Below are 23,885 nucleotides of genomic sequence, written 5' to 3'. Positions count from 1 at the left end.
GAACCAGAGTTGGACAAATTTAAATGAGACTTAAAAACCTACTTGTTCAACCTGCAACTGCGACATGGTGGCGCTGTGGGCTAAACCGCAGAAGCCTCTGTGCTGCAAGGGCAGAGGACCAGCAGTCGTAAGATCGAATCCATGCGACGGAGTGAGCTCCCGTCGCTTGTCCCAGCTCCTGCCGACCTAGCAGTTCAAAAGCGTGCAAATGCGAGTAGATAAATAAGTACCACCACAGTGGGAAGGTAATGGCGTTCCATGTCTAGTCGCGCTGGCCACACGACCACGGAAACTATCTTCGGACAAACACTGGCTCTACGGTTTGGAGACAGGGATGAGCACTGCCCCCTAGAGTTGGACACGACTGGACTAAATGTCAAGGGAAACCTTTACCTTTACTCAACCTGGAATCATAGGGGCTGACCATGGAAATAGGTAATTATTGGGGTAGAATTACTGTACTTTAATTATTATATTGTTCTGATAGCTATTTTGATTGTTTGTTTATTGCCTTATTGAATGATAATTGCTTACTGTATGTTTTATCATTGTAATTATGTTATGCTTGTATTTTAACTGTTTTTTACTATTGGAATGCGCTCTGGTATAGAGTAAAATATAAATATTATTATTATTATTATATTATATTTACTATGGAAGAAGCATACTGTGTAATTCAAGTCACAAACAATTATATGCCCAAAGGGAATAACATAATTACTTATTTTTTAAATGACACATAAACCCCCTGAAAAGTCTCCAAATAATGTTCCTCTTTATTCACTTTATAAATAGCAGCAGAAAGGTTTGAGGCAGGAACTAAACAGCTGTACAGATTGAAAACTTTACTGGATCATTGAGGGAAGTGAGAGAGGACACAAGACATGAGGTGGAGAGCCTGTTGCAAAGCCTTCTCACTCTATTGATAGGAGTCCCACATTTCTTGCTACCAGTTTTTTGGTAGTACAGGGTTCTATTATTCCCTGATCAGCTTTCCTACAAAGCTTAGACATAAGGTGATGGAAGTGGGAAATGGTACTGTTCAGTCCCTCAAAAATCAGACCCTACTCTAGCTCCTAAAAGTTGTTCCATTTCCCCTCATTTTCCTCCAAGGGGGGGCAGAAATACATATTTTTTAACAGGAAAAAATGCAAGAGGTCTTGGAGCTCTTAATAAGAGTTGTCCTTGGCTGCTCAGGGCCCAATGAGTTTTTTGAGGAAGGCTTCCAGCTGATCCTCATCTTTTATTCCCACAAACTTATCCACCACGTCGCCGTTCTTCATAGCCAGGACTGTAGGCACTGCTGAGACCTAGAGAAAAGGACACAAAAGGAAAGGCAAAATAAGAATAATGGCTGTGCTCCACTGACCTGTGAACATCCTCTCATAAAGCAAAGCAAACATTAAAACAAAAGGTACAGCTCTTTAAAGACATGAATGATTAATGTTTCCTCATACTGAAGCACTCTCAGAAAATTTAGCAGCATCACTAAAATCCGTTTTCTTTAATCTTTAACATGCCTATTTCAGAGCTGGGAAAAGTTACTTTTTTGGACCACCAACTCCAGATTCCACAGGCAGCATGACCAGTGACCATGGTGGGTAGTAGAATCTAGAACTTATCGTCCAAATAAGTAACTTTTCCAAGCTCTGATGTTATAGTTATTTAACTCAAGTGTAGAGTATAAAGCATATACACAAGAAAGTTCTACTGAATCTCTCATATAATGTGGAACGTCAGCACATCCCTACATTGTAACAGGCTACTAGTCTGGGCATCCCAGTAAGGGCTATCAATAATGTTCCTTGTGTTCTGATGGACCAGAGTCCACCTCTCATGTCAGTGTTACCTGTGAAGAACAAAAAGTGCTGAAAACAGAGACAATGAGATGTCTCTCACATAGGTTTCTTGGCCACTTTCTAAAACAGGTGTTGTTTTCACCATTTGAACTAAAGGAACAAATAAAGCTGCTTAATAAAAACAAGAGACGAAGAAGAGAGATTGCGAAGGTTTACAACTACAGTCGTGCCCCGCTTAATGATTACCCCGTATAACGACAAATCCGCGTCAAGACAATGTTTTTGCAATCGCAATTGTGATTGCAAAACTATGTTTTAATGTTTTTTTTTGCTTTGTGATGATCGGTTCCCTGCTTCGGAAACCGATTCTTCGCATTACAGTGATCAAAACAGCTGATCGTCAGGTTTTCAAAATGGCCGCCGGCTGCTCAAAATGGCTCCCCGCTGTGTTTTTGGATGGATTCCTCGCTTTACAGGCAGCAAAAATGGCCGCCCCTACAGAGGATCTTTGCTGGAAGGTGAGTTATTCAGCCCATTGGAACGCATTGAACGATTTTCAATGCATTTCAATGGGCTTTTTAAAAAAATATAATATAATATAATTTATTGTCATTGTAAGTATATACACAGTATACCATACAACGAAATTCACAGACACCCAGAGACCAGACACATGCACACACATAACATTCCCCAAACACTCCCCACCCACTAGAAATCCCCCAGTAAAAATACAAACATCTACACCTCAGGCCAAGTAACACAGTCCAACTAATTATTCACTACTGGTGGTCTTTAAGCTCATTATTAATTGCAATTATAGCTCTAGGATAAAAACTATTTAGAAAACGTGTGGTCCGAGTCTTAATTGTTCTATATCTTCTGCCAGACGGTAACAGTTCAAAAAAGTTATAAGCAGGATGGGAAGAATCTCTCAGGATGCTGTGTGACTTCCTCAGACAGCGGGATGTGAAGATGTCATCCAGGGTTGGTAGCTGGAGCCCGATGATATTCTGGGCAATTTTAATGGTTCTCTGTAGAGCATTTTTGTCCGCTACAGAGCTACTCCCAAACCATGCCAGAATGCCATAAGTTAGGACACTCTCAATGGTGCTATGGTAGTAGGACAGAAGTAAATGCTGTGATAAATTTAACTTCCCGAGCATTCTCAGGAAATACAGCCTCTTCTGTGCCTTCTTTATTAGCATGTTGGCATTTATAGTCCATGAGAGGTCCTCTGAGATGTAAGTACCCAGAAATTTAAAACTACCAACTCTCTCCACTTCCTCACCGTTTATGTACAGTGGTAAATGTACATTTCTCTTCCTCCTAAAATCAATTATGAGTTCTTTAGTTTTTTTGATGTTAAGTGTGAGATGATTTTCTTTACACCATAGTATCAATCTTTGTACTTCCTTTCTATAAGCAGACTCATTGTTCTTATTTATGAGTCCCACCACTGTTGTATCATCCGCAAATTTAATAATTGCATTGGTGTTATATAGTGGGGTGCAATCATGTGTGTACAGGGAATAGAGGAAGGGACTTAGCACGCGGCCCTGGGGAGCTCCTGTACTTAGTACCAGGGTAGAAGAATGGTGGGATCCCATCTTTACTGACTGTGGCCTATCTGTCAGAAAATCCTTTATCCACATGCAGATCTCCTGAGGTAATCCCAGGTTGATCATTTTTAAAAACAACCTATTTGGTAGAATGGTGTTAAAAGCAGAGCTATAATCCACAAACAACAGCCTCGCATAAGTTCCCTGTTGTTCTAAGTGGCTCAATACAGTATGGAGTACGATGGACACAGCATCATCAGTAGATCTATTTCTCCTGTATGCAAATTGCCATGGATCCAAAGAAGGTGGAAGACTAGCCTTAATGTAATCCAGCACCAATCTCTCAAAACATTTCATAATAACAGATGTTAAAGCTACTGGTCTATAATCATTGGGAGATACCACAGCTGACTGCTTCGGGACTGGCACTATAATAGATGTCTTCAGGCAAGTGGGGACAGAACACTGCAACAAGGATAGATTGAAAATATCCATAAAAACTCCAGCTAATTCTGCAGCACAGCCCCTAACAACTCGTCCCATGATTCCATCTGGTCCAGCTGCCTTTCGAATATTAATATTCTGGAAAGCGCGTCTCACATCTGAAATCTGCAGTACTAGTGGTTGTCTGTCGATGGTAGATTCTAGTGATGTATTATGGACAGTAGGTGCTGGAATAATGGTTGTTCCTGTTTCCACCTCAAAACGGCTGAAAAATTGATTTAACTGCTCAGCCAAAAAATCACTGCTGCTACACAGACTGTTTTTGTTACTCTGACCAGTGATTTGTCGTAGGCCGTGCCACACTCGGCGAGTGTCAGAACTTTCAAGGTGTTGTTCAATTCTCTGGCTGTACATAGCTTTGGCATCCCTAATGCCCCTTTTCAGTTTAGCTCTGGCCTCTCTATACTGTAGTTCATCACCAGAATGAAAAGCAGCATTTCTGGCTTTTAATAAAAGGCGCACTTCTCTATTTAGCCAAGGCTTGTTGTTAGAAAACACTCGTACTTGTCTTGTGGTAGTAATAACATTGATGCAGCTTTTGATATAAAACAGTACTGTCAAGGCATAAGTATCAACATTGTCCTCCTCAAACAGTGTCCAATCAGTGCTCCTAAAGCAATCTTGAAGTTGCTCAGTTGCATCCACTGGCCACACTTGTATTTCTCTAATTGATAGTCTGATTCTTTTAACAAGGGGTCTGTACGATGGAATCAAAAAAAGAGATATATGATCTGACTGTCCCAAGCTAGGCAATGGCTTCGTCTTATATCCATGCATGATATTACAATATACCTGATCCAAGGTATTTTTATTTTGCTTTACGACGTTTTCGCTCTACAGCAATTTCACTGGAACGAATTAACGTCGTCAAGCGAGGCACCACTGTATACCACCGCACTCTGAAGACAGGGTGTGCCCCACCCCATATATTTTGGACCACAACAGTAACAAGCTCTTTGCAAAACATTCCTGTGCAGCAGATGCTGTTATAAGACCAACTACTCTTCCCTAATTGTGGTTTTAACTTAAGGCAATCTAGGGCGGAAATGGATGGAACTGTATGTCTTTGCAAGTGTGAGACACCCAAAACGCACAAGGAGGTTCTTCCTCCGAGCAAAAGAGGGCATCTACAAAAGAGAATGGGAAAGACAAAGACAGACAGGTGATGCATTGGCTATTCTGACCATTATTTTCCTTAATGTAGAGGCCATGCTTTGCATGGAGAAGATCTGGGGAGCCATTCCATTAGCTCCATGCAGGGCTGCAGAAAATCCTGTCTACTATCTTGGAAAGCAATTGCCAGTCTGTGTTGATGATACTAGGCTAGGTAGACCAAGGGGCTGCTTCAGTAAAGAGGCAGCTTCCTGTGCTTTGTGTTCCCTCATGGTTGAGGAAAGGCACAGAAACCTCAACCTCTGGTACTCCTGCTCCACCTACTCTTCCAGCTTGAAAGCCATGGGCAGAGATACATTTTCCGACAGATGCAAGCATAAGAGCCTTTACGCATGCCTGAATGAGTGTGCGCATGCACACAGGAATCTTCAAATGTCCACTGCTAAATCTGTACTGGGTAATCTGTGGACCTTCAGATGTTCTTAGAAGACACTTTTCCCGATTTCTCTCTCTTAGCTGTACTGGCTAGGTTCAGACTAGCCATGTCCAGCAACATCTAGAAGGCCACCCACTGCCCACTTCGACACTAAATACACATAAACCCGTCAGGCAGCAGGTATTGGGCCCAAATTTCTGTCACCTGCACTACCCTGCAGAGTCACAACACTTCTTCTTGCCCTCTCCTTACACCCCAAATGTGCCTTCCTTCAAGTTTTCAAATTAACAGTAAGAGCATAGCGAAGACTTGGCAAAAGCAGGAAGAAGAAACAAAGAGAGAGAGAGAGAGAGAGGATGTCTGTCAGACTCCGAATCACTGCTGCAAGGGCTAAGACTGGAAGGCCTGGTGGAAACCCCAGGCCACTGCCCCCCCATATCCAACCCCTCAGCCCATTTAAGAGGCCAGGGAATGAGTGGGGAGGAATGTGTAAATATTTCAGAAGGGGCTGACACATTCCACAGCTCCTCTGGCGCCCTTATCTGTAGACAGCGCAGCCACTGGGTCATGTCCCATCCTTATCTTGCCTGCTGTCCATCCCTGGAATGCACTCTCTCATCAAACAACCCTCCCAGCTGCAGCTGCAACTTGCTGCCCTCAGCAATCTGCCACACGCAAATACCGTAGGCTCAAATGCCTGCTTTCATTGGCCCCACCTTCTCCCTCCTGCTGGCCAATGCAGAGCATTTCCTTCAGTGCACCACATCCTATGGCTAATCCAGGACAGTTTAATTGAACAACAAGACCAAAAAGAACAAAACCCTGCAAAGTGCTAAAGCAAAGATCCAGCATGCCACTGCTTAAGTTTTGTTTGGTGTCCTTTAGTGACCTCTAGAGGTTAACCATTAAATGTCACACCGGGCAATTAAAATCCCCCCCGCCCCTTTCTACCGTGTTTCCTCGAAAATAAGACAAGGTCTTATATTAATTTTTGCTCCAAAAATGCATTAGGGTTTATTTTCAGGGAATGTTTTTTTTTTCATATATAGTCTACATTTATTCAAATACAGTCATGCCATCTTCTTCTGGTTGCTGCACAGTGGTGGAGGGCGGGATTTCACTTAACTGGGGCTTATTTTTGGGGTAGGGCTTATATTACAACCATCCTGAAAAATCATACAAGGTCTTATTTTCAGGTTAGGTCTGAAATAGGGTAGCAGGAGCATAGATGTTTTAAGAAGAATACTACCTCATTTTACTTGTGCTCTTATGGGACAGAAGATAGAAGCTGAGACAGACGTTATTAGCACCATCACTTTAACAGGCAAGAATCCAGTCTCCTCCTCCCTGTGCCCAAAACTTTAGTTAGAGGGGAAGGATCAAATGATATTAAAAGACATGGGGCAACACAGGAAGTCACTGGTGGAGCAGGACTGTTAGTAGGATGCAAACAGCATAACGTGCCAAATCATTCTTTCCTTTGGCAGTTAATAGTGGAGGGCTTTTGATGTTAGGCGGAGATAACAGGGTGCTACACATTTAATTTTAATTGGTCCATCCTCTGTTTAGGGATGGGAAACGAGCAGCTCTCCAGGTGCTATTGGACAGCAACGCCCAGCACTACTTGCCAGTGTCCGTTCTGCTGGGAGTTGAAGTCCAAAACATTGCTCCCCAACCTTGTTTTAGAAAAGGTGCAGTCTCTGATTTGGTTCTCAAATCCGATGGGTGGCCACAAAAGCAGCTTGGAGGCCACAATTTGCTCATCCCTGGTACACGTGTGCATACCTCTCTCCTGACGCCTGGGGGCAACTACAGAGCTGCTACAAAGAGTTCTAAGGCTATCCATATAACTCCTCGTTATTGTGTCTCATCTGCAGTTAGTTTCCTTCAATATGTTCTTTAAATAAAAAATAAAAAGGAAGACTCGGAGAATCAGCTCTCCTTCTCACTTTTATCTCCACAATTAGTAGGTCTGCTCTACTGAATATTATTACAACAACACAGTTGACATGAGACACACAATTCTGGACAGAAGATGCCAGTAGTTCTCTCCATACTTTTCATTTAGAATCTACTCTGTGCAGCACTTTGTGGCAGAAATTGGGAAAGTTACTTTATTGGACCACAACTCCCCAAATCCTCCAAAAAACAAAAACAAACCATAACAAGAGCCCATGCTGGTTAGGGAATTCTGGGAGCTGAAGTCAAAAAGAGGGACTTTCCTCAGCTTTTCCAACTGGCAGGCTGAAGAGAAGGGTCATCACTGGAACAGTGGTGACTCAAACTGAACCTAAAACAAGAATGAGGGCAAGAAGACAATGCAAGAGGTGGGAAGGGGGGGGGGACAAAGAGTTCAAGGCCTAGTGGCCACAGGCTGTGTTCCCTGCAACCCAGTCAGGAGTTACTCAGCAAGAAGACAATCCTAGCCTAAAGGAGAAGAACAGATAAACAACAAGAAGAGACAATGATGGACTGGCCCAGCCCTTTAACTAACGGAGAATTTGTCCCAGACAATTTTTTTAAAATGTCTGCAGGGTGTGTGCCAAGCAGGGATTAATTGGCCTTTCTACCACAGCTTAGAAAAAAAATACTTTTTGATTATAACTCCCAGAATCTCCTGAACCTAGGCAGCAGTCTTTTGGCCACACAGTGTAGAGAATTCTGGGAGTTGTAGTCCAAAAAAGGTAACATTTCCAACCTTGGCTCTCCACCAGTCAAACCCTCCCCTGTTTAAGAACTGCAGAACGCAGCTCTGGCAGAAGCAGTTCTGGGAAGAGTGCTTGTGAAACGGGATTTTATCTTCCTCTTCCCCCCCCCCCTTTTTCTTTTTTCACAGCAGGAAATGCTTCACAGATGGAAGCTCTCCTGGGACAGCCTGGAGCCAGGGGCAGGCCAGGACCCATGTGAAGGAATGCAGAGACATTCCAAGGCTCACACAAGGGGTCTCTCTCCCTGGCTCCCTCCCCTCCCTCTGGAAACAATCCACTGCAGCCAGGCTGTTGTGCAAGGCACAGGCTGAACCGCCAGCCCCGCTGCCCCAAAAACAGAGCTGGGGGGGGGGAGACAGAGAGAAGTGGGATGGCTGCTGGCAATCTGGAGGGAGTCTACGGGAATGAGAAAGAGAACTTTGCAGGGGGTGGGGAGAGGCAAAGAACAACAAAAACTTCACAGAATGTCCACCTCGAAGAACTTTAAGCACTTTACACAGGGAGATTCAAATGGCCAAAGAAACAGCTATTTAGCCCAATGGGATCTATTTTGACTGGGAGTAGTACCTTAAGGACAGGGGACGTGGTGGCGCGGTGGGCTAAACCGCAGAAGCCTTTGTGTGCTGCATGGTCAGAAGACCAGCAGTCGTAAGATCGAATCCACGCAACGGAGTGAGCTCCCATTGCTTTGTCCCAGCTCCTTGCCAACCTAGCAGTTCAAAAGCATGTAAATGCGAGTAGATAAATAGGTACCATCTCGGTGGGAAGGTAAAATGGCGTTCCCTAGTCATGCTGGCCACGTGACAACGGAAACTGTGTTCGGACAGGCGCTGGCTCTATGGCTTGAAAAGCGGGATGAGCGCCACCCTCTAAAGTCGGACACGACTGGACTGAAAATGTCAAGGGGAACCTTTACCTTCACTTTTTTAGTACCTTAAGGTCTTATGCAACCTAACCCCTTTTCAACTCCTTTTAAGTGGAGATACTGGGGGTACAAAGCATTTGGTTTATCATTTTGCTATGGGCTCTTCCTTATTTATTTATTTATTTAATTTATTTCTTCAATTTATATCCTGCTCCCATTAGTGCCAAGGCATTAGTCTGGGCGTTTATGCAAACACTACGTAGAAAAGACCAAACTGTTTGGGGTTGATTTTTTTTTGTCTGAAGATCCCCCTTTTCATTTGCAGTGCTATTCCCTTCTTTCAAGTGAAATGGCAAGCCCATCAGGCAAAATCCAAAGAACAAAAGGTACCTTAAAGATGAACTATTATATTTTAATGGGAGCTTTCATGGATCATGTTGTCTTCTTCAGGCATATGGGAAAAAATGAAATGAGATGAAATGAGATGCACAATGAAATGCACCTAAAGCATGACAAGTCAATGGAAAGGACCACTGCAATGTTGGGGAAACGGTGGCTCTGCATATGTAGCTGGACCACAACTCTCACCATTGGCTATGCAAGATAGGAATTGATGGGACCTGCTGTCCAACAACATCAGGAGGGCCGCATGTTCACTACTTCTGCATGACTGCCTTTTTGCATTCATTTTATATCTAGAACAGTGGTTCCCAACCTTGGGTCCCCAGATGTTCCTGGACTAAAACTCCCAGAAGCCTTCACCCACTAGCTGAGCTGGCCTGGATTTCTTTGAGTTGTAATCCAAGACCAGCTGGGGACCTAAGGTTGGGAACCACGGATCAGAAAAGTAGGAAACTCAGACCAGAATTCTGAGAAAGGAAGAGATTTTTCTAATTCTTATGGTTACCTAAAATATGTCTTGCAAAGAGTACTTCCTTTTCAAGAGCATAAATGCCTGAGGATTACCATGGTTACAAGGACTATTATTGATTCTTTTCTGCCTTCCCATTTTCAAAACCAGCAATGCGTCATCCCCCATCATCACCAACTACATTAGCTAGGGTTGAAGACAATAAAGTCAAACAACATCTAAAGGACCATAGATTGCCCACCCATGTTCTAAGTCATTTAAGGAGAGCTACGTCTGCCCACTTTTCCACTTTCCTTCACTTTTCAGTTCATCTCCCTGAACAATGAAGATGGGATTCACTGGCTAATCAAAAAAACTTCTGTTATCTCCCAGAGGATTATCTTCCTCTCTTCCTCTCTCTCTTTCCATGTTTCTCTAAGCCTTCCTCCCCCATCCCCCCTCTTCTGTCCAGCTGCATTCCTTGTACCACACCTTCTTCCCTATTGCTCCTGCTTTCTCTCCTGCTGCAGGCTGGACATTATTCTTGGTATACTGACTTTGGAATCAGGATGCTGTGTTGTGTCTAAACTTATCTCCCTGATTCTTCAGCCATAAAGTTTCCTGCTTCCTGCACTCCCCCCTCCCATTTATTTTATTTACAGTACTCAATATAATACTTTTTGTGCCTCACTATGTGACTGAAGTGCTCTAGTTGCCTGCATTTTACAAGTTCGATGATTCTGAGATCTGCATTTGTTTATCTGAATACTTTATTTGCTGGTAACCCTCTTGATCCAGGAAATTCTTTTCATACTTTGATAAATCCAGCAATGAATCCAGCAACCTGCCTTGCTAATTTACTAAATTATATCCTCTCCTATCACTTTTCTCCTTTCAACCTCACTTTGACGGTAAGCCCTCTAACAACAATCCTTTCATTATTTTCTTTTACATGGATCTAACATCCCTTTGCTGCTCATCAAGTTCTAAACAACAGTGGTAAGAAAATGTCTAAAGTGTGGCTAGGGTTACTTACCACTGTATGAAATATTAGAAAGCAGAAATAGGGATGGTTTAGCAATTCTACCAAACTCCAGCTTTGTTGGCATTTCCAAATTTGCACCTCAATGCTTATTCTGACTTGGGTACATATTGGATTAAGAGATTCCCTACTGCTACTGCCTATCTCGGTATATTTCTGAGCACATTGTTCAAAATATACCCATTTTTATTCTTATATCTAAGCTGCATTTGCATATACATTCTTCTTTAAACCAAAGCTCAGCTGTGCACATTTCTGAAATGTACATGCCACACCATAGGCATTTTAAAATGTATTTTTTTTACACACGAGGGGGCAAAAATTGCATAGAGGGCTAGTAAATGTACAGCTTTATGATCATGGATGGTGTTTGGTTCTGTGACTGGTTCCAAAATGACTAATAGGAAACACTTCTGCCAAAACATGAATCCAACAAACTTCTCGCCAGTCGCTAGAAAGGGGACACTTTGGGCTTCAAATAAGCGCCTCATAATCTTTGGCCAACATTGTGTAGGATTTTGCCACACATCTAAGGGCAACCACACAAGTGGCTTTTGCATTTTGCACAACCACGTCACCACTGACCGCGCAATAGGCAGACTGCAGAACACCGCACATTGTGTGCATGGCTGCCCTTTTGAGCCTCCTGACTCCAAGAGGGTTCTCTCTTTTGCTTCCATCTTCCTAGTCATCCATCCTTACTGTTTCACTCCTGTGACCCTTTTTCCATCCCACCCTTTACAAAACAGGAGAATACTACATCTCTGCCGAATGACATTTTTGAAAAGAGAGTGACCAAATCTCAGAGAGTGATCACAATAAACAAAAGCAAATTAGACTCTGTTTGTACAACACATATTATGCACATATCAGAGGGCATTTTTAGGAACACATACCTCATATTCAAGGGCCAGATCTGTGTGATCATCAATGTCCACTTTCGCCATCAGCACCTTCCCATTGTGCTTGGCCACCATCTTTTCCAGTCTTGGGCCCAGGATCTTGCAAGGTCCACACCACCTCCAAGGAAAGAAAAGGAATTAGGGTTTTATCTAGGGACAATGGTGCCAGCATTAAGAAGATGGTGCCATTTGAAACACAGGAAGCCCCTGCTACTCCCATTCCTGGGGTAAGCTAGCCTTTACATTTGATTGTTGCATCAGGATTGTCTCAGAGCTGGCAGGCTTAGAACTGTTTAACTGTGAATGTTCCAAGAATTACAAGCTGATATTTAAAAATAATGAAGGTATTTTCCAGACATGAGGGCAGTTCCAAATGGAGTATTTGTGCCTCCATTTACAGGTGTTTTCTTTTTCCAGTTATTTTGAAAGCTAATGGTAATTACTGGAAACATATCCTGACAGCAGATGGTTAGCACTGAAGCTGTCCTTGGAGGTGCAGCCATCAAGAAAGCATATTTGCAAGCAATATTAAAAAAAATATTTTAAACCAAACAACCTCTCATCTGTTTACTTTCTCCAGGTGACAATGGTTGGCTCCTGACCTTCTGGACTCTATTCACTGCCACTGTACCCATCTCACTGGTAAAACCTCCTTTCTCTGATTTCCTTTTCCTTCCCCACTTGGCATGTGCCCATGTTTGCATTCCTGTTGGGTCTCCCCACTCCCTTGCTCTTGCTTCCTTCCCTGGAAGAAAAAAAGAACCTAACACTGATCTCTGAGTCACTTGAAACAATAAATTGACACTTCGACCTTCTCCAGCACGTTTATCTTCTTTCTGATCATGTTTTTTAGATTAGAAAAGCATCATATTACAAGACATCACCCCCAATATGGATACATTGTTTCTATATTTATTTATCAGACTTATATGCCGCCCATCCAGACAATGTCAATTAAAAAAATTGCTAATTTCAGACTGGGAAGCCAAGTGGCACAAAATTAAAGTTACGAAGGGACAACAACATGACATACACATGTAGAAAGTGCAAGCTGTTTGAACTGTTGGAAGAGAGAGAACTAGAGCAGCAAGTGGCCATGCTTAAGGCTATCAGAGAAGATGACGGGAACACAGATGGAACTCTCGAGCAGTAGCAGCCAAGAGAAGCACAGGAGGTGGCAGAACAGCAAGACAAAGCAGAGGAGGAGAATGTTGAAAAGAGAACAAACGGAGCGGGGAAAGCACCATGGAAAAGGGTCACATTTAGAATCAGAAGAAGGAGAAGAGGCTCTTTACCACTGGAAGTGGAAAACCACGTCAGATTCTTGAAGAGGAGGCTGGCAAACAGCATGCAGAAGAAGACATACGGGACAGCCCAAGGGAGTACATGAGAGAGGATGAAATTCAGTCAAGCAGAGTCACTAAACCACATCCTACAAAAAGAAGAAGACAAGAGTAGCTGTACTAGGAGACTCCCTGCTGTGTGGGATCGAAACTGAAACAGGTAGGGAATATCCATGGACCTGCCAGGCATGGCGGCTCCTTGAAGGATGGAAAGATGGGCATCACTCATAAAACCCACAATTATATCTTTCTTCTCGTCCATGTGGGACCAAATGACACAGCCAAGAGGAACTATGAAGAAATCACATCAGACTTTGAAGCTCTAGGAAGGAAACTCAAGGACTTTGGAACCTAGACAGTTTTAGTACTCAGAAGAGGAATAGACAGGGAAAGGAAAATACTGTGGGGAAACAACTGGCTATGAAGATGGTGCCAATTTGAGGGATTTGGATTTTGGGACCATGGCCTTCACTTCCTGGAAGATGGATTGCTGGCAAGTGACAGGTTGCACCTCACATGGACTGGGAAGAATGTGTATGGCCACAGCATGAAGAACTTCATCAGGAGGGTTTTAAACTGAATTGGAAGTATTTAATGTATTTATTTATTATTTATTTATTTTATTTATACCCCGCCTATCTGTTCAAAATGACCACTCTAGGCGGCTGTTAGTGGTAGGGAGACACAAGCTTAGGGGTAAAAGATGAAAGGTTATATATAATTTATTTATTTATTCAATTTATACCCTGCCCATTTAGACTGAAGTCTACTCTGGGCGGCTAACAATAACACATAAAAGTAAAAACAATATAATAAAATAAAGACAACAGTAATAATATAATTTAAGATGGCAAAAGTAATTAGGTGATGACAGGAGGGAAAGCCTGCCAAAAAAAGCCAGATCTCAAGTTTGCTCTTAAAAACACCCAGAGAGGGAGCCAGACAGATCTCTGCGGGCAGACTGTTCCAGAGGCGAGAGGCCACTGCTGAGAAGGCTGTTTCTTGTTCTTTCTCTCTGGGCCTCCCTCGGCGTTACGCTTCTCAGCCACCCTTCCTGGCTAGAACAAGTGATTCGGGTAGATCTAGGTGGGAGGAGGCGTTCCACTAGATATCGAGGTCCTAAACCATGTAGGGCTTTATATGTCATCATTAACACTTTGAAATCAATGCAGAAATGAACAGGCAGCTATTGCAGGCAGCCAGAATGGGGGAAATATGCTGATATTTTCTCACCCCAGTGAGAAGTCTGGCTGCAGCGTTCTGCATCATTTGAAATTTCCGCATCAATCTCAAGGTAGCCCCACGTAGAGTGCATTACAGTAGTCTAATCTCGAGATTACAAGCACATGGACCAGAGTGGTGAGCGCCCAATATTAAGATAGGGATGCAGCTGGACAATCCGCCAGAGATGGAAATAGGTGGAATGAACCACTAGGTTTCCATGGTGAGCGCTGGATCCAGATGGACCCCCAAGCTGCGAACCTCACTCTTCACGGTGAGAGTCACTCTCCCAAAAGAGAGGGAGTTTCCCAAACCACCTATGGCTGGGCCACCCACCCTCAGGACCTCCGTCTTGTCTGGGTTCACCCTCAGTCCATTCTCCTGCATCCACTGCAGTATAGCCTCCAGGCAGCATCCACTGTTGTTGGAAAAAAAAAGGAGATGTAGAGCTGAGTGTCATCAGCATACTGATGACAAGAAGCCCCACACACCCTGATGACGCCACCCAGCGGCCTCATATAGATATTAAACAGCATTGGGGAGATAATCAAGCCCTGCAGAACCCCACAACTAAGACTCCACGGGGCTGATACACTCTCCCCAAGCTGTACTCTCTCAGGATGGTCCTCCAAGAAAGATCGGAGCTAGGCAAGTGCCAGACCACCAATTCCCAGCTCAGAGAGCCTCCCCAGGAGGATATTGTGGTCAACGGTATTGAAGGCGGCTGAGATATCGAGGAGGACCAACAGAGTCGTTTTGCCCGTCATCCTCCCTCAACAGGTCATCAAACAGGGCGACCAGTGCTGTTTCCGTACCATGGCGTGGCCTGAAGGGCATTGGTTTCATCCAAAAGAGCCTGGAGCTGATCAGCCACCACCCTCTCTGCCACTTTGCTAAGGAAGGAAACATTGGTGACAGGCCTCTGGTCTTTGCTCCCTGTGGGGAGGGAGAGCCACTGAGAAGTTGCAATTTATTAGGCAGTGATCTGACCATGACACAGGGACTAACATAAGATCAGTCACCATCAGATCACACTCACTCTGCTCGGTGGAGAACACCAGATCTAACGTGTGACCACCCACGTGGGTGAGGCCGTTGACATGTTGGGACATGTCCAAGGAAGCCATGGTTTCCAAGACCTCAAAAGCTGGACCAGAAACCTCCACATGGATGTTGAAATCAGTCAAGACCAGAAGCCTTGGGGATTCCAACAGTGCCACAGAGACTAAGTCTGCCAGCTCCGGGAAGGAAATGGCTGGGTTGCGGAAAGCGCAGTAACCCAGCAAGACCCCAATACCATCCCCGGCCCCAACTGACACATGGAGGGCCTCAAGACCCGGCATCGCCACTGCAGAGCTCTTAACAACCTCTAGAGTGTTTCTATAAACAGTGGCTACTCCACCCACCCACCACTCCAGTCTACCCTGGTGCTGGGCTGCATAACCAGGAGGACAGGCAAGAGTCAAGGGAACACCCTCTTCCCTGCCCATCCAAGTTTCAGTTATGCATGCCAGATCTGCATCCTCCAGAATAAGATCTTGAATAATCTGAGATTTGTTGGATACAGATATAGCATCCAATAACACCAGATTTAGAGTGGAGGGACGGCTGAACTGGCAACCGCGAGCTACTTGCTTCGAGAGGAACAAAGCAAGTAGCTCAAATGGGGCCCAATAATAGTTTTCATAAAAATGTATGAAGGAAAGTAGGCCACAAATTACACAATCTCTGGTGCCTAGATATGAATGCCATGAGTACAGGAAACAAACAAGAAGTTCAGGAAGATAAATATTACTTTAGATAACTGAAAATTGTTAGGATGAATCTCATGACTGAAATACAGCAATTGAAAGATATAAATTGTTCAAAAAGAACAGAAAGAATAGAAAGGGAGGCAGAGTTGCACAAGTCAAAAATACATATTTGTCTTCAGAAATACTGAAGGATGAACTTGGCTGCCCATTGAAAACATCTGGATTAATATAACTGGGGTGAAAAATAAAAGGAACATGGTAACTGGAGTCTCCTACGAACCAGCCAATCAAGAAGAAAATGTGGATGAAACCTTTGAAGAACAAATTGCAAGAATTTCAAAGAGACATGATGTAGTAATAACAAGAGATCCTGATATGTGTTAAGAAGCAATTTCTGCCAAACATGGCCATTCGGAGAAATTAATGGTTTGCATGGCTGATAATTTTTTTCCTACAAAAAGTGGAGAAAAAATCCTAGAGGATTAGCTGTCCTGGATTTGATTCTAACCAACAGAGATAAACAAACTGGTGGTAATGGGAACTGGGGGAAAGTAACCATGTTGTACTTGAGTTCTGGATTTCAAAGTGAGCAAAAATGGAAAGCCAGTTTTAATAAACTCAGCAAGTAAGGCCTCATGGCAAGAGATCCTAACAATCAAAGGAGTCCAAGATGGATGAGAATTTCTTTGAAAGTCAATTCTAAAGGCACAAGGACAAGCAATTCCAACAAGGGGGGGGGGGAAAGGTGGAAGACAGCAAAAATGACCTATGTGGCTTCACAAAAAAACCAGAGAACCTGCCGACAACAACAAAGGCCATCTTTAGGAAGTGAAAGGAAGGCGAAGCCACAAAGGAAGAGCACAGACAAGTACTGTAGCAAAGAATTGCAGGAATGGTGTTAGGAAGGCAAAAGGACAACAAGGATGATCAAGGGACTGGAAACAAAGCCCTTTGAAAAAAGACTGAAAGATCTGGGCATGTTTAGCCTCGAGAAAAGAAGATTAAGAGCAGACTTGATAGCACTCTTGAAATACTTGAAAGATTGTCATACAGAGGAAGGACAGAATCTGTTCTCAATCATCTTAGAGTGTAGGACACATAATAATGGGTTCAAGTTATAGGGAACCGGATTTTGGTTGCATATCAGGACAAACTTCTGAACTTTTGGAGTATTATGACAATGGAACCAATTACCTCAGGAGGTGGTGAGACCTCTAACACTGGAGGCATTCAACAGAAAATCAGACAACCGTGTGTCAGATATACTTTGATTTGGATTCCTGCATTAAACAGGGATTGGCGTTATAGGCCTATTCCAATTCCATTATTTTATGTATGAAAAGGGAGTGGGAAATCAAGCAAACCCCAGTTTTTTCCTGTATACCCAGATAAAGAGAAATGTCACCTGGATGGCCAGAGAAAGCCTGCTAAGGTTTGTGCTTGAGGGAGAACCTGAAGGAGTATAAATGCCAAATTTGGAAGCGTCCAAGATTAAAAGATCTTGCTGATCCTACTTTACAGGACTGTTGTGAGAAAAAGACAGGGAGGAACAGTCAACCTATCAACACAAAGCATCAATCAATCATAATATTTAAATTTTCTCTTACAAAGGAGAATGGGATAGGGCTGGGAAAAATCCAGACTCTTGATGTAATAGTACTTGGACATATACAAACTAGCCATTACCAGCAACCCCCATCCTCTTAACCCTGCTACTTCCTGCCCCATTGCTGATGGGAGCTGACTGCTTTGGACTGGAATAAATTCCATTTGGAATGAAAATACTGAGGAAACTGCTCCCACTGCTTCCTTAGTCACTAAGCAACTGCCTACATAGTTTCTCACTTCCTTCCTCCACCCCCAAAGTCTCTTAGATCAACAATAATTTCACTGCCATTTGAGAGCGGTATGAAAAAACTGACGTATTCCAACCAAGTAAAACTGTAATTTTAAATTATCTTGATCCTAAGGTCACATAAACACCTACAAATTCGAACAACATGTTTCAAATAAGGAAGAGGCATCGTTATGCTATAATGGGTAGGTGGGTGTTCTAACTGTTCCTGTGCAAACTAACATGTTCATTTGTACTTGCACATAAAAATTATGATATCTGATAGCTTTGATAAGGTTAAGAGAAAGATGTAATCCAGCAGCCAACTAAATGAAGGGGGACAGACAGGCAAATATTATGTCTAGAAAGATCCAGACTTTGAAAAAGGTTCACTGCAAGGACGGGTGGGGCTTAATAATTACAATAAATGTAGGGTTTTAAAAATTATTTTTCTTTTATATTTGGCCTCCTTGAAAGAGCTAGGGTGGAGAAGGCTGTCTCAGAGTAATAAGACTGGATTTTTAAAAAGGTTTTTGTCTGTGGCAGGGTTATGAATCATATTGAAGATAAATTCCTGGGCTCAAGATTTTTTTAAAAAAACTCTAAGCACATGTCTTTTGCATGAGACTATTAGGAAAATCTCAGGGATGGGTCCTAGTAAAAAACAAAACAGATCCCCCAAGTCTGAGGTCTACCCATCTCTGGTCTGGTCCAGTCTTGTCATTCCGACTGCACAGTATTAGATACAGGTGGGCATGATGGGGAAGGAGGCACACATAAAGATCAAATCATGTAGCCAGTCTCTCCATGGCAACATGGTAAATAAAAAAGATATCCAGAACTGCCTGGCATCTGTTCCCGCAGCACTTTGAAATGAACAATGTTTGAAAGATGGGGAAAGTGATATTGTCTTGCATGGTTTGAGGTTCAGGCTTGCAGTTAATCAGTCCAAAGGCTATCTTAGATTTCAGCCATGCTAATCTACAGAAAGACCAGGGAGACCAACAGGGCAGAGTCTGGAAAAGTTATTTTTTGAACTTACAACCTTCAGCCACCCATATCAGCCAGTATCCTAAGCACCAGGTTAAAATGTTGTTGCTGCTATTGTTGTATGCCAGCAAGTTGTCTCTAATGTATGGTGACCCTATGAATGAGTGACCTCCAAAATATCCTGTGCTCAACAGTTCTGCTCTGCAATTGCGAACACATGGCTATGGCTTCTGTTATGGGGTCAATCCATCTCATAGTCTTCCTCTTTTCCTACTACCTTCAACTTTTCCTAGCATTATTGTCTTTTCCAGCCAAGTCTCATCTTCTCACTGGTTACCATAGTGAGGAAATCTGTTGTCTTTGTCTGGCAATGTATCCTTGTCAGAACAACAAATGCAAAGTACTGTACAGTGGAGCCTCGCTTAACGAGCGCACTGTTTAATGACGAATCCGCATAGCGACACGTTTTTTGTAATCGCTTTTGCGATGTTTAAATAGGGTAAACATCGCATTGCGATGTTTTAGAACAACTGATTGGCGGTTCCAAAATCCCCGCAGCATTTTTGCGCTGATTCCTCACTTATCGAGGCGGCGAAAATGGCGGCCCTATGGAGGATTCCCACTTAGTGGTGAGTTTATCCCCCATAGGAACACATTAAACGGAGTTTAATGCGTTCCTATGGGTTTTTTTGCCCCATATAGCGACATTTCCCGATAGCGACGATTTATCTGGAATGGATTATCGTCACTATGCGGGGCACCACTGTACTGAGAAGCATAGCAGTGGCAGGTCTTTTCAGCCTGGCACGGTGGGGTAGACGCTGTTCAAGAAAGCTGCCTAGTAGCCAAAGCTTCTCACAGAACTTTGCTATCCCCAGGTCACTCAGCCAGTGAGGGTCTTTTAAACACACATATACACACACACTCATAGGGAGTAAAAAACAAACAAACAAACAAAAAACAAACACCTAATCTCAACCTGGCTTTTGAAAGTTTTAAGTAGAGCTTGGGAAAATATCTGATTCGGACTACAACTCCCAGAATTCCCCACCAGCATGGTCATGCTGTTGACATATTCTGGAAGGTGCAGTCCATTTCCAAGCTCTGGCCAAGTCATGGGGAAATGTACTGCATACTCACTGGGCATGAAAATCAATCACTACTGGAGTTTGGCTCTTTAGAACGCGGTCTTGGAAGTCATCCCCATCTTGAATATTAAAGGTGTGCCTGAAGACTTGAGTCGTGGAGAATGTTCTCACTATTGCAGGCATGGTAGTGAAGGGAAGGGGCATACGGCAGCCAATACTACATGGTACAGCTGAGAACCTCCAAAGGAGCAATGTGGGCTGGCGACAAAGTGGTGTTGAGAGCTGCTTGAAAGGGAAGGACAGGAAGGGCCTTAGGAGGACTTTTTGTGCCATCTGGAAAAGAAAGAACCAAAGCATCACAATGAAGAAACAGTGCAGAACTTGTGGTGAATGAAAAAAAAAAAGATATATAGCGTTTGTGCAGTTTCCCCTCTAGTGGCTAGAGGGAGTTAAGACTCTTTCCTATGTTAATAAAAATTATGTGCCCTCAAGCGGATTCCAAGTTATGGCAACCCTCGCCAGGATTTCCTAGGCACACAGTACTCACAGGTAGTTTATCATTCCCTTCTTCCAGTGGGTCTCTAGGAGACATCTGCAGCTTACCCAAGGCTGCACCTGTGGGCTCTTTTCCTGGGAGGCACAGTGGGGAACTGAACTCCTGAACCTTGGCTCCACAGCAAGGTACTCCAACTTACTGGGCTATCTTATTAGGCTACTTCCTTCACTTCCACTTGGTTCCAAGGATTCCCTGTTCATGTCTCCACCTATTTCCACCAGTTGCTAATGCATTTCATGCCCACTTCAAAGACGCTGCTGCTGTTTAACATTTAGGACTCCCCTCCCACCTCTGGTTAGTATTCTGCAACTTCCAGTGCCATCTCATTCATGCTGCCCAGCATTTTAGCGCCCCTCACACATAGCATGTGCTGTCCCTAATATGCTGTTATCTTAATCCTGTTTATTTGATACGACTAGTACATACATCTAAGTATTATATAAACAAACAGTAAAGGGCAGAAATCCTGCCTGCAGGCTTCCTATCTAAGCCAGTGGTTTGCAAATTTTGTTCAAAAAGTCTTTAATCTCCAGAATCCCTAATCATTGCCTTTGGTGAGTTTAAACCCAAAATATCTGGCAGACCAGAGTCTGAGAACCACCAAAACCATTTTTTCTGACCCATTATTTCCATTTTGGCTCAGCCTCATTTAAGGTTGGCAGGTCCAAATGACATGGGCGGACTAGAACTATGAGGAAGTAGAGAAAGTTTTTCTGTGTTCTACAGATCAACGATGTTTGCAATGAAGATAGTCAGACGGTGTGCATGTGTGTGCATGTGTGTGTGCTTGGGAGCTCAGCTGCACTACGTTGCTCCTCTTTTTAACCTTGCCATTTGGTTGCTCTTGGCTTCTCCAGTCCTACTAGTCAAGCTGGAGACTGCAGTCTTTTTGCCAGATAGTTCTTCTCCAAAGGCAGTCAAATATTGACTGAAACCCAGTCATATAACTTACATATCGTAAGGCTGGTGGCATCATCATCTTCAGCATTTTTTGCAGAAATTATACCTTTTCAATAACTTCCCCAAACATTCCAAGCTCCACAAGCTAAATTCTACAATGGTTAATATCATGTAAGAAAGGAGAAAGACAGCTTTACAAATTAATAATATTGTTTTTCTTACCACTTTATTAGAATTTCCTCCTCTGGTGCTACGTATTTATTTATCTTAGAAAGAGAGGCAAGTAGCACACTACACCAATCACACTTAAACCCTCACTATAGAATGCATTTCCCTAAAATTTGGAAAAACAAGATTTTTGCAATTAAATGTGATCATGCTTTTTACCTCCTTTTTAAAACGTTCAAAACACACATGCTTTTAAAATTTAAGAACTATTACTAATAAAATAGATAATCTGTTTTTATGGGGCAGGAGAGCAGCACTGTGCCATTCAAAAAAGCTGTATTAGATGAGTATTCTTAGCATTATTTTTGTTTTGGTTACTTGTTTGATAAATAACCTATATATTAAAAACAACTGAAAGGACTTATAGACCCAAGCCTCTATTTTACCTTTTTCTTCCTATCCTTCAGACACTTCCAACTTCCATATAGGTTTGCCAACTTTGGCAGCTATAGAGCCAATGAAAGAAGAAAAATCAGCTGATGTAAATGCTTTCCTGACTGGATGGAAAGGTGACGAGAAAAGTTTCATTTGGCACACACATTTTTTGGATCGTTTACGCATCTGGCTGTGGAGCCATAGTTTGGGAGTCTGATTCCCTCCACTGTGCTTCCCTGACAGGGGATGGACTTGATGATCCACAGGGCGCCTTCCTGCTCTGCCCTTCTAAGCTCATTGTTTTTAGAAGCAGCGACAAATAACATAAAGCTCAGCCTCTGTTTCCCTAAGCATGGGGGCTGGGGGTGTCGACGGTTGATCTCGGAAATCTCCTATAAGGTGAGGCGCATGTTTGGAGCTTTACAGGTGAAAAAATTACGGCTCTGAACACGGTCAGAGGTGTATTATTTATTTTATTTTTTATTTATTTTTATGTAACTTATATGCCGCCCACATTACCCAAAGGTCTCTGGGCGGCTTACAACAATTATATAAAACATACAGCTAAGAAACCATATTAAAAGAAACTAAACAAAGCCCCATCACGTTATTATTTTCACATGTTACTATTTTCCCCCCTCAGAATTTCTGCTTCATTCCTTTAAAAAAAATTATATTGAAAACAACATAAACCAAACCAAAAACACTTCTATAATGTATTACATTAATTTATTTATCTTAAACATATTACTTCACCCATGCCACCTTCATCCTCAGGGCTAGGTTCTGCTTTTAATATTCTTACATTTCATTTTGCCCGATTTCTTGCCAGAGTATACTCCCTCCTATTCCAAAAAAAAGTATTCTATAAATAAATTCCATATTTTTAAAGCCATTGCTTTTGATAAGCCTCTTCTTAATTTCATTTCACAAGTCACTTCATCGTTAATTTTAACAATGTATCTGCAGTGACCATTCCCCACCTACAGAGATGTGCTCGAAAGCAACCTATCTCGCCTTCTCCCCAAACGCGCCAGAGCTCCTAGCTTGTACCCTGATTTTGTTGGCCAGAAATCTTCCCCTTTGCTGGCAAACGAGTCTCAAAAGGGACCTGCACCGCTAGCTCGCTTACTGTCTACAAACGCCTGGGGGGGCTCATTGATGACTAACCCCCGGTCTCGGTTATGAAAGGAACGAGGACTGTCAAAGGGGCCACTGCTCCCTCTCACCTTTCACGCCCCCTGAAGCGTCTCACGAGGGCCACAACCCGGAAGCAAAGAGCAGGGACACCCGAGCAGTTTATTGGCAGAGGATGTAGCTTCAAAAGAAGTTAAAAGGTCTCGCCTTGATGATTGGCTGACGAAATGGGCGTCTGGCGAACTCTGGACGATGGTTGGTTAAGGCGGGTGCCACTCGTCGTCGTCGTCCGTCTCCTTCGTTGGTTGAAGAAGTTATCGTTCCGACCGCGGTGCAACTTTTTTTCCCGTCCGGCTTCTGATCGGCTCTTTGGCAGACTTGACCTTGGAGCAGATTTCTGTCGCGCCCGTCGCAAAGCGCTTCCCTGGCGGATCAGGGTCGGAGAGCGCGGGCTTTGCCTTTGAAGGCAGCGTTGCGTGTAACGCGGAGTCTCTCCTCTCTCTCTCTCAGTCCGGTTAAATTTTGACAAGAGTCTCATTTTGAAGGACTGACTGCGCCACAGTGTTGGCGGGTGCCGGCGATTTACCAACATCTTGGGTTTGGGCAACAGATTTCAATAACAATAAAATGGGGGTTTAAAATATAAATTAAAATATTGTTTATTTATTTATTTAAAAT

The 23,885-nt window shown here is 43.2% G+C and overlaps 1 protein-coding gene across 9 annotated transcripts; it reads right to left on the bottom strand.

Moving 5' to 3' along the window:
* Positions 1 to 758: 758 nt before the first annotated feature.
* Positions 759 to 23,631, bottom strand: TXN2 (thioredoxin 2). 9 transcript variants are annotated; one of them, XM_073000060.2, is made up of 6 exons: positions 23,300 to 23,410; positions 22,082 to 22,141; positions 21,520 to 21,619; positions 20,064 to 20,344; positions 11,776 to 11,899; positions 759 to 1,310 (listed from the first exon to the last, which is right to left on the bottom strand). In XM_073000060.2, the coding sequence occupies exons 3-6, from the start codon at positions 21,553 to 21,555 to the stop codon at positions 1,194 to 1,196; spliced, it is 558 nt and encodes a 185-aa protein (XP_072856161.1). In that variant the 5' UTR covers positions 21,556 to 21,619; positions 22,082 to 22,141; positions 23,300 to 23,410; the 3' UTR covers positions 759 to 1,193. The 9 variants fall into 9 exon arrangements, with proteins under 9 accessions (XP_072856161.1, XP_078232311.1, XP_020643414.1 ...); XM_078376185.1 differs by having other exon boundaries at positions 23,124 to 23,313; XM_020787755.3 differs by lacking the exon at positions 21,520 to 21,619 and having other exon boundaries at positions 23,300 to 23,407.
* Between the last annotated feature and the right edge of the window lie 254 nt (positions 23,632 to 23,885).

The sequence above is a fragment of the Pogona vitticeps genome, chromosome 5 (genome assembly GCF_051106095.1).
Source record: "Pogona vitticeps strain Pit_001003342236 chromosome 5, PviZW2.1, whole genome shotgun sequence".
Classification (NCBI taxonomy): Eukaryota; Metazoa; Chordata; class Lepidosauria; order Squamata; family Agamidae; genus Pogona; species Pogona vitticeps.
This window is presented reverse-complemented; position numbering and strand designations above follow the sequence as displayed.

Bases quoted from the DNA above. Each gene is read 5' to 3' on its own strand.
- TXN2 (XM_073000060.2), bottom strand. From the start codon at position 21,555: ATGCTGAAGATGATGATGCCACCAGCCTTACGATAT. The intron at 11,900-20,063 runs GTGAGTATGCAG...CTTTCCTTGGAG, and splicing joins GTGATTGATTTTCATGCCCA to GTGGTGTGGACCTTGCAAGA. The intron at 1,311-11,775 runs GTATGTGTTCCT...CCTTTTCTCTAG, and splicing joins ATCTGGCCCTTGAATATGAG to GTCTCAGCAGTGCCTACAGT.